Source organism: Oryzias latipes, chromosome 21 (genome assembly GCF_053564925.1).
Source record: "Oryzias latipes strain Hd-rR chromosome 21, Olatipes_Hd-rR_3.1".
NCBI lineage: Eukaryota > Metazoa > Chordata > Actinopteri > Beloniformes > Adrianichthyidae > Oryzias > Oryzias latipes.
This window is the reverse complement of record NC_136257.1, coordinates 2,918,512-2,929,328: the sequence shown is the minus strand read 5'-3', so window position 1 is coordinate 2,929,328 and position 10,817 is coordinate 2,918,512. Positions and strand designations below refer to the sequence as shown.

Genomic DNA, 10,817 nt, shown 5'->3' with positions numbered 1-10,817 from the left:
CATAAACACTATAAAGAATAATGTCAGACACAAATTAAGAGGGAAAATAACTTTATATTACAAAGGTAAACGTGAAATGAAAATATTTAAAGCCCGAGCAGATCTCCACGCTAGGTAGTTTGTCCAAGTGGGGCTACCGTAATGTGACGTTAATCTCAGTCGAAAGGACCCCGAATGGTAGTTGTAGGCTGAAAAGTTATTGTACCTACACCGGCAGCCAAAGCGAAACCATAATGCCACAGAAATCTTGCCCAAGATGGCCTCCACCGCTTCTTGTTGAACAGCAGGAGGATCATTTCTTAGTTTTACTCAACTGTTTTCTTCAGGCCAACGTAGCTTTTTTCCAGACGTAAATGGTTTGTTTACAAGTACAGACTTGAAGCTGTACTGAGAGTTCAATGCAGTAGAGGATTGACTTTTTTTTAACCTTGTTTCATTTTGGTTGTTATGAGTTTGTTTACATGGTAGCATTTTTTTTCATGAAAGTGTAAATGAGACCCTTAGAGGGTAAGATAGATCTGTTATATAGTAGCTCTGACAGAAACAGATTCCAGTTTGAGCAACAACACAGATCTTTGAAACTTTAGGCTTTTTTCTCACTGTGCTGATTTATTATTGTTTGAATTACTGTTTTTTCATTATCATTTTGATGAACCAATATGAATGTGACTTACATAAGTCTTAAAGGTCATGTGGAGATAGAAAAGTACAGGTATTTTTATTTCTTTATGATGTTACCTGTTTATATTTTGATTGTCTGCAGCAATTGTACAATAATTTCTCTGATTGTGATTCACAAGAACCTTCATGAGCCTATGTACATTTTCATTGCAGGACTATTGATCAACTCTGTTCTTTTCAGCACAAACATCTACCCTAAACTTTTGACAGACTTTTTATCTAATGAACAGGTCATCTCTTATCAAGCCTGTCTCTTTCAGATTTTTGTGTTTTACTCATTAAGCGGTTCAGAATTCTTACTGCTGGCAGCCATGTCTTATGACAGATATGTGTCCATATGTAAACCTCTGCAATATGCAATCATTATGAGAAAAACAATTGTTTTTATATTACTGGGATTGGCCTGGATTGTACCTTTTAGTCATATTGTTGTTTTTACTGTTGCACATGCAAACTTAGAACTTTGCAGCTTTACATTGAAAGGTATTTTCTGCAACAATTCTATAAATTATCTTTTCTGTGCAGGTTATAAAGCTCTGTTGACATTTGGTTTAGTTACTCTGTTTAACATTGGCATTCTTCCCATGCTGTTTGCAATTTTTACATATGTAAAGATCCTCACAGTGGTTTATAAAAGCTGTAGAGAAGTCAGAAGAAAAGCTGCTCAGACCTGTTTACCTCACCTGCTGGTTTTAATCAACTATTCGTGTTTGATGACGTATGACATGATTATAATTAGGCTGGAGTCAGATTTTTCAAAGACTTCTCGCTTTATAATAACACTGCAGATGATCATGTACAATCCTCTTTGCAATCCAATCATTTATGGACTAAAAATGACAAAAATTTATGAGCACTTGAAGAAATTATTCTATAAAGTTAGACATGACTGTTTTCGGTGATCATCCAAGCTCTTATATCTATTTTAAAACGGGGGTGTTGTAGTTACAACTGTTAATAATCTTTTTTTTTTTCATTATGAAATATGAAACAACCAGACATTAGTGCCTGACTGCTAATAAAATTGGACAACCCAGTAAAAGACGTCACGGCTTAAGATTTACTTGTGAAATTGGACAGTGAAGGTGGGCAGAGGAGGAAGGCTTGCAAGCACTAAGTTGAGGAAGTCTTTAACCCCAACAGTCAGTTTGACTTGTAGTTTCCCACAGCTGATATTGTGTAAAATGTGTCAGCAACAAGGAGACACACAAGGCAGGACTAACCAAGGACAAGGCAGAGACCTGGTTGGGGAAAAAGCTGGGTGAGAACCATAATTTGACAAATTGAAGATTGAATGAATTAGTAAATAAACCACTATAACCTGGAAATGAAGGACAAAAGTGGAGGAGTTTATATACAGGGTAGTACAGGTTAGATGAATAAACTTGGTAATTATTGGTGAGGGATGGCAGGTGCACTCGAAACAGATATTTAGTTTTTTTTTTAATTAGATTTCAATAGGTAATTAAATTATTCCTTTATGAGGGCATTTACAGTGTATTCATTATTTTATATCAAAATGGTTGGTTTAACTTGAAATAATACCTTTCATGTGAACAAAGACACTTTGTTGTAAGGTCTGTAAAAAATGCAACTTGCGTAATGTATTTTTAAAATGAAATAAAAAAATATGTACAGGGGCTACACGGTGGCGCAGTGGTTAGCACTCTTGCCTCACAGCAAGAATGCCCCTGGTTCAAGTCTCGGCTTGGGGACATGAAAAACAACATCAATGGGGGACCTTTCTTTGTGGAGTTTGCATGTTCTCTCCGGGATCTCCGGCTTCCTCCCAGCGTCCAAAAACATGCTTCATAGGTTAATTGGCAACTCTGAATTGACCATAGGTATGACTGTGAGAGTGAATGGATGTGTGATTGTGGATATTCTACCCTGCGACAGACTGGCGACCTGTCCAGGGCATACCCTGCCTTGGCCCACAAGTGGCCAGAATAGGCTCCGGCAGCCCTGTGACCCCGAAAGGGAAAAACGGTATAGAAAATGAATGAATGAATGAATGTACAGATATAATTCTAGATGCATTTAACCCTTGTGCTATCCTAGGCACTTTAACATTGGGAGTTGGGTCATCAAGACCCACTAGACAGTGCTCTGAACCTTTTTTCTTCAATGATTTTTGATCTTCACTGGTGTCCATGGATTACAGGAAATCATTCCACCTTTATCGGGCGGCAGTGGCTCAGGCGGTTGAGTGGGTCGTCTAATGGTCGGCGGTTGGATCCCCGTTCCCCCCCAGTCAACTATCGTTGTGTCCTTGGGCAAGACACTTCACCCTCCTTGCCACCAGTGTGGTCCCACTGGTGTGTGAATGTGCATGAATGCCCCGGTGTTGGTCAGAGGGGGCCTTAGGCGCGAACGGGCAGCCACACCTCTGTCAGTCTGCCCCAGGGCAGCTGTGGCTACAACCGTACCTTACCATGACCAAGTATGAATGAGGAATGAATAATGGACACAATGTAAGCGCTTTGAGTGACTTGAAAAGCGCAGATAAATCCAATCCATTATTATTATTATCATTATCCACCTTTATCATGGTTTCATGGTGCGGAGAACACGTCAATGTAAGGGTCGGGTCATCTGGACCCCACAGGATGGCATAAGGGTTATATACAGGGTTGTATACATTTTTCAGTTTAACAATGTCAGTTCTAATTGTTTACAACATTTTGAAGTGGTGTCTAATTGGTGATGTGTTTCTTTAGGGATTTTTCTCCAATCTAAAATGCTGGAATGAAAATACAATAAAATTGGATACAGATTATTAGCCTAAAGTGAATTCCTTCAGAGCTAAAACGAAAAAATTAGAAGTCTTTTAAGTCAGTCGGTGTGCAGAGGAAGACAGACTTGAAAGTGAACCAGGCTCGCTCAGAAACACCAGAAACCAGTGAACAGAAATCAGTTCATGTAAAACTTGCTCAGTTCCAAAGCCAGCCCTGGCCAACCTTGCTCATTTTCAGAGACAGCCCAGGCCAGGCTCTCTCAGATCCAAAGCTAGCCGAGGCCAACTTTCCTCAGTTCCAAAGCTAACCCAGACCAGGCTAGCTTCGTTCCAATGCTAGCCCAGTCAAGCTCGCTTAAATGGCTGAGCCAAGAACCACACAGCAATTGAAGCTTGACAACCACAAAAAGATTATTTTCTTGTCATACAAACGCAGTAACAGTCTTAAAAATTTCAAAATGAACATTTCAGACAAAACTTTCTAAATTTACTTTGGAGGCTGAAAAGGTCTTTAAGGCAAATAAAGATTTGAAGTGCAGATTTAGAACCTGAAGCACAGTGTGTGACCTTGAATTCTCTTTGCCAAGGCTAGTGTTTGGGAAAGCAGCATGTAAGCAGACTGAAAAAAGAGCAAGCCCAGGTTTTATCTCAAAGTTTAATTCATCAAACTGAAGCACCACCACTTCCAAAGTTTGATGGCAATAAAATAAATGATTACCAATAGAAGTAGGACTGGGAGGTACTGCAAAATCAAGGTGAACCAATAGGCTACCATATTTTATTTCTCCTGAATTACAAAAGACCACAGAGACTTTTGTTTTTGTTCCTGCGTGGCCAAGGAAATAGTTCAAGGAGAAGTGGGGAAAGCAGAGTGGATTCTGTGTAATGCTAGAGGAGATACCGGATAGACCTGTTCTACTTAGTCTTCTTGGTGTCACGGCAGTGGGGTGGCTCGACAGCCAGTTGGACCCAAATGCAGAGTCGGAGGCACACGGTTCAAGGGCAAGGGGTTTAATAGAAACAAAAAGCGCTGCAGAGCAGGATGACAAAACAAAACTAAAACTTACTGTGGCATGGCGAGGGACAAGGAACAAGGCATGAACACCATAACAGGGGTAACTAATGGACCAACACAGGAGGAAGGCAGAGACAAGACTTATATACAGACAGGGCAGACAAGACACAGGTGAACCCGATCAGGGCAGATGGGGACCAAAGGAAGTAAAACTCAAGAAAACAGACAAGACAGGAGACTTTCAAAATAAAACAGGAAACAGAAACAAGACAGAACAAGGACCAAAACAAGACAACAGTTTCAAATCATGACACTTGGTAATGCCAGATCTAAAATGGAGGCAATCTGTATGAAAATTTTGTTGCATAAAAGTTATAGCTGCATCATAAATTTCACCACAATGCTAAGAAAGACCAAAGGTGCAGTTCTGGCAATTCATATCCACAACTGGTGGTGTAAAGCAACATAATAATTTGGGTGATTTTGCTACCCTGATTTAGAATATTTGGCAGTTAAATGCAGACAATTCGGACTGGTTCGAGAATTTAGTTATTTTTTGTCATGCCAAACTCAAGCTGATGTCAGGTTTGCACATGAAGAGTGGTATGGATTGACCAGCATTAAAATCAACTCTAATACAGAGGCAACTTTGATTGTATCAATCATGTTCTCCCCCTACCCCTTACTGCAACAGCACAGGATCATACAATGCTGTAGCATTCACAAGCATAAAGCAATACAAGAATATATGGGAATTCAATTTAAGAATACAAGAATTTTGACTTCTGTTCAGAAGAAGATCTGGTTGAAGAGTTGGTTCGATTCTCGCCTAGGAGTCAAAATGTCCTTGGGAAAGACACTGAGGGCCACATTTGCCTCTAGTGATTGTAGGTTGGGCTAGTGTTTGGCAGCGGAATTGCCATCAGTGTGTAAACAGGACTGAGACTGTAAAGAGCTTTGGGCCTTCAAGGAACGTAGAAAAGTGCTATACAAGTATGCAGCATTTACCAATATTAAAAGGACAAGAGACTGATTTTTGATGTTAGTGAGATGATTCTGTTATGCCAGAAGGTTTTCAGTTATGTTAGTGCAATTGTTGACTGGCCAGGTTTCTAGTTTGCTTCCATAATCTGCAAGATCTGTACGTTTATGCTACAGTCACAAATAGAACAGCCACTGAGCGATGGGGAGGCATCGACAGAATCTTCAAGATTTCATGCCAGCGACAGATTTTTATTTTTCTTAATGGTGAGTGGTTGTCATCTTGCTCTCAAAGAAGATCCGACAGCCCACAGCTCTAAGCCTATGAGATCTCCTGCCGTTAGATATAAGGAGCATGTCAACAAGAAATTGTTCCCTATTGAGCCAGATGATCCTGTTTTGCACATGCTGTCTAATTTGAAGAAAAACTCATGACCCTTTGGCAGAAGTAAAAAATGTATTTCATCTTTTGAAAGAAAAAAAAAAAAGGCATTATAGCTAACTTGATATTTCTGTTTTTATTCATGGTAACAAACAGTAGTTTGCTAACATGTAGCTGTCAAGAGTAACAATTACATAAACAGGCAGTCCTATTGTTTTTTAGAGGGTGAAGTAAGACTTAGGGACCACAGCTTGTTTTTCGGTCATAGGGAAATTATCCCAAAATGTTCTTTCACTGCAACAAGCCACAATGGCATGCAAGTTATCTCTTGGTAGAAAATCCAGCAAGATTACCAAATAACAAGAGAGCTGTTGAGGCCTCTTTCCTAAGGACTTTGAATCCTGCTGAAAGTAGGCAACAGAAGATGGTCCACTGTGGTCAGAAAGGGATGGACATGGTCAGCAACAATACTCAGGTAGGTTGTGGCATTGGAACCATGCTCGATTAATACTAAGACCCCAAAGGCCCCAAACAGTGTGTCCGGAAAATATTACCCACACCATTACTTCCCCACCAGCCGCCTGAACTATTGATACACGGCAGGATGGATCTATGCTTTTATGTTGTTGACCCCAAATTCTGACCCTATCATCCAAATGTGGCAGCAGAAATGAAGACTCATCAGACAAACTACTTTTTTTTTTTTTCCTTTTTCAGTTTCAATTGTAGCCTCAGTTTCCTGTTCTAAGCTGACAGCAGTGGTACCTGGTGTGGTCTTCGGCTGCTGTAGTCCATATGCCTCCAGGTTGGACGTGTTGTTCTTTCAGAGATGCTCTTCTGCAGACCTCGGATCGGAACCAGTGGTTCTTTGAGTTCCTGTTGTGTTTTTATCAGCTGGAACCAGTCTGGCCGTTCTCCTCGGACCTCTGGCATCAACCAGATATTTCCACCCACAGACCTGCCGCTCACTGGAAATTTTGCCTTTTTTGGACCATTCTCACCCACAACATAGAGACGGTTGTGGGTGAAAATCTCAGCAGATCTGCAGTTTCTGAAATCCTCAGCCTGTCTGAACCCACGTTCAGAGTGGTTGTTGGAGCCAAAGTTATTTCAATCACCTTTGTTCCCCATTTTAATGTTCGGTTTAAACTGCAGCAGATCGCCTGGACCATGTCTACATGCCTAAATGCATTGAGTTGCTGCCATGTGATTGGCTGATTGGAAAATTGATTCGACGAGCAGTTGGACAGGTGTGCCTAATAATGGGAAATGCAGCAGCCGGCACTTAGTAGCAGCTGTGAGTGCTGGCGAACGTGGAGAGCTGCAGTTTGTTACGGACTCTTGCTCCAGACGTCACTTCTTGGTGAACTCTGGCTCCCAGAAGAGTTTAGTTCCTCCTCCGGCTCGGAGACGTCCACCAGTGGTTTTAATCAAAACCACCGGTGGGACTACACGGACAATTGTTTGTTTTCATGGACGTAAGTTCAGTTGGGAATTTGTTGTTGCCTCTGTTTGTGTTCCCATTATCAATGCAGATTTTGTGTGTGCACATACACTGACCAAAAATATAAACGCAACACTTTTGTTATTGCTCCCATTTTTTATGGTATGAACTCAAAGATGTGAAACATTTTCCACATACACAAAATAACCAGTTCTCTGAAATATTGTTCACAAATCTATCTAAATCTGTAATAGTGAGCACTTCTCCTTTGCTAAGACAATCCATCCCACCTCACAGGTGTGCCATATCAAGATGCTGATTAGACAGCATGATTATTGCACAGGTGTGCCTTAGACCGGCCACAAGAAAAGGCCACTCTGAAATCTTCAGTTCTGTTTTATTGAGGGGGTCAGGGGACTCAGACAACCAGTCAGTATCTGGTGTGACCACCATTTGCTTCATGAAGTGCGACACATCTCCTTGGCATAGAGTTGATCAGGTTGTCTATTGTGGCCTGTGGAATGTTGGTCCACTCTTCTTCAATGGCTGTGCGAAGTTGCTGGATATTGGCAGGAACTGGAACACGCTGTCGTATACGCCGATACAGAGCATCCCAAACATGCTCAATGGGGGACATGTCCGGTGAGTATGCTGGCCATGCAAGAACTGGGATGTTTTCAGCTTCCAAGAATTGTGTACAGATCCTTGCAACATGGGGCCGTGCATTATCATGCTGCAACATGAGGTGATGTTGTTGGATGTACGGCACAACAATGGGCCCCAGGATCTCGTCACGGTATCTCTGTGCATTCAAAATGCCATCAATGAAATGCACCTGTGTTCTTCGCCCATAACAGATGCCTGCCCATACCATAACCCCACCACCACCATGGGCTACTCCATGCACAACATTGACAACAGAACACCGGTCACCCACACAACGTCACACACGCTGTTTGCCATCTGCCCTGAACAGTGTAAACCAGGAGTCATCCGTGAAGAGAACAGTGCCAGACGCCATTGCATGTGAGCATTTGCCCACTCAAGTCGGTTACGACCATGAACTGGACTGAGGTCGAGACCTCGATGAGGAAGACGAGCATGCAGATGAGCTTCCCTGAGACGGTTTCTGACAGTGTGTGCTGAAATTCTGTGTGGTTATTTAAACCGATTGTTTCAGCAGCTGTCCGAGTGGCTGGTCTCAGACGATCTTGGAGGTGGACATGCTGGATGTGGAGGTCTTGGGCTGGTGTGGTTACACGTGGTCTGTGGTTGTGAGGCCGGTTGGATGTGCAGCCAAATTCTCTAAAACACCTTTGGAGAAGGCTTACAGTGGAGAAATGGACATTCAATTCCCTAGCAACAGCTCTGGTGGACATTCCTGCTGTTAGCATGCCAATTGCACGCTCCCTCAAAACTTGCGACATCTGTGGCATTGTGCTGTGCGATACAACGGAAGATTTCAGAGTGGCCTTTTCTTGTGGCCAGTCTAAGGCACACCTGTGCAATAATCATGCTGTCTAATCACCATCTTGATATGGCACACCTGTGAGGTGGGATGGATTGTCTTGGCAAAGGAGAAGTTCTCACTATCAAAGATTTAGACAGATTTGTGAACAATATTTCAGAGAACTGGTTATTTTGTGTATGTGGAAAATTTTTCACATCTTTGAGTTCATACCATAAAAAATGGGAGCAATAACAAAAGTGTTGCGTTTATATTTTTGGTCAGTGTAGTTTGTTAATGGACATGGCAAACCGCATAATAATAGACCCAATTACTTTTGCCACTTTCCATGTGCAGCTGGGGAATCTGGCCTGTCATGCCCATGCAGTGTTTGTCATGCAATGACGCTTTTCAGAGTTTATTGGGTGAGTTTCCGTCTTTGACCACCGCTGCTTTTCCTCCACTGTGGCTGAGCACGGAGTGGAGCATTTCATCCCCACTAAGGGCCCTCCAGTTTTTGCTCGGGCACGGCGCCTTGATGCAACAAAACTCACCATCGCTAAGGAGGAGTTCGCCACCTTGGAGAGTCTGGGTCTCGTGAGGCGCTCTACCAGCCCCTGGGGTCGCCCCTACGCATGGTGCCCAGGGCAGATGGCTCCTGGTGCCCGTGTGAGTATTTTCGCCATCTGAACGACGCAACAACATTTGACCCCCTTCCCTCATTCAGGATTTCTCGGTTCGTTTGTGTGGCGCCTCAATTGTTTCTAAAGTGGACCTGGTGAGAGGTTACCAACAGGTTCCGGTGTGGGCCGAAGACGTGCCTAAGATTGCGGTTATCACTCCGTTTGGACTTTGAGTTCCTGTGCATGCCTTTCGGTCTTAAAGGTGCAGCCCAAACCTATCAAAGGTTGATGGATTTGGTGCTAAGCAGTCTTGAGTTCGTGTTCGTTTATTTAGATGGCATTTTGGTGGCCAGCCCCTCCCCAGAAGAGCATCTCGTGCACCTTAAGGAGGTTTTCCAGCGGTTGGAAACACACGGCTTGAATTCCAGTATGCTTTGTCAGCCATTGATTTTTTGGCTCATCGAATTTCGGCGCAGGGTGCTGTTCCTCTGCCCACCAAAGTCCAGGCTGTGGCAAATTTCCCTTATCCTGCAGTGATTAAGTCGCTACAGGAGTTCTTGGGGATGGTGAACTTTTACAACAGGTTCATACCCCGGGCTGCCCACCTGTTACAACCGCTTTATGATGGCTTGCGTTGCACGAAAACCCCAGACCCTGTGGATTGGACACCAGACCGCGTTGCTGCATTTGACGGAGCTAAGTCAGCCTTAGCAAAAGCTGCTCTCCTTGCGCACCCAGACCCGAAAACTGAGATTGCACTGACTACCAACGCTTCAGACATAGCAGTTGGTGCTGTGGTAGAGCAGCGAGTGGCGGACACTTGGCAGCCGCTTGCATTTTTTAGCCCCAAGTTGCAGACTCTGGACCACAAGTGTAGTGTTTTTGACCGCGAGTTGCTTTCTCTCAATTTGGCAACTCGACATTTCCGATTTTTTTGCTGGAAGGATGTTCTTTCGTTGCCTACGTGGATCACAAACCACTGACGTTTGCCATGGCTAAGGTGAGTGAACCTTGGTCTGCATGCCAAGAGCGCCATCTGGCAGCCATTTCAGAGTTTTGCAGACTGCCTCTCACGCGTTCTCGTCTCCCTGGTGCTTTTTGAAACAGATTTTTCTGCCATGACCACTGAGCAGCCTGGTGATGCACACATACTTGCCCTCCACTTTGATAGTTTGGGCCTCAAACTTGATGAGGCTGTGTGGCAAGATTGCGGTCTAACTCTCCTGTGTGATGTTTCCACAGGAGGGCCTTGGCTGGTAGTTCCCGCGGGGTGGCGGCACTGCATTTCTGAATCTGTCCATTCCCTCTCGCACCCAGGTGTATGCGCGTCAATAAAGCTGGTTAGTTCCCGCTTTGTGTGGCCTGGGTTGCGTAAGGACGTTAAGGGATGCGCCGCGGCTTGTTGTGCATGTCAACGTGCATAAGTTCACCGGCACACAAAAGCCCCCCTACAACACCTACCGATCCCAGCCAAGCGTTTTTAACCACGTTCACGTGGACTTGGTTG

At 43.5% G+C, this 10,817-nt stretch overlaps 1 protein-coding gene across 1 annotated transcript; it reads left to right on the top strand.

Moving 5' to 3' along the window:
• The first annotated feature begins 623 nt into the window (after positions 1-623).
• LOC110014221 (olfactory receptor 4B13-like) lies at positions 624-2,314 on the top strand. The gene has a single exon (XM_023950961.2). It carries the CDS (start codon positions 660-662, stop codon positions 1,581-1,583), a length of 924 nt encoding a protein of 307 aa, XP_023806729.2. The 5' UTR covers positions 624-659; the 3' UTR covers positions 1,584-2,314.
• The last annotated feature ends 8,503 nt before the right edge of the window (positions 2,315-10,817 follow it).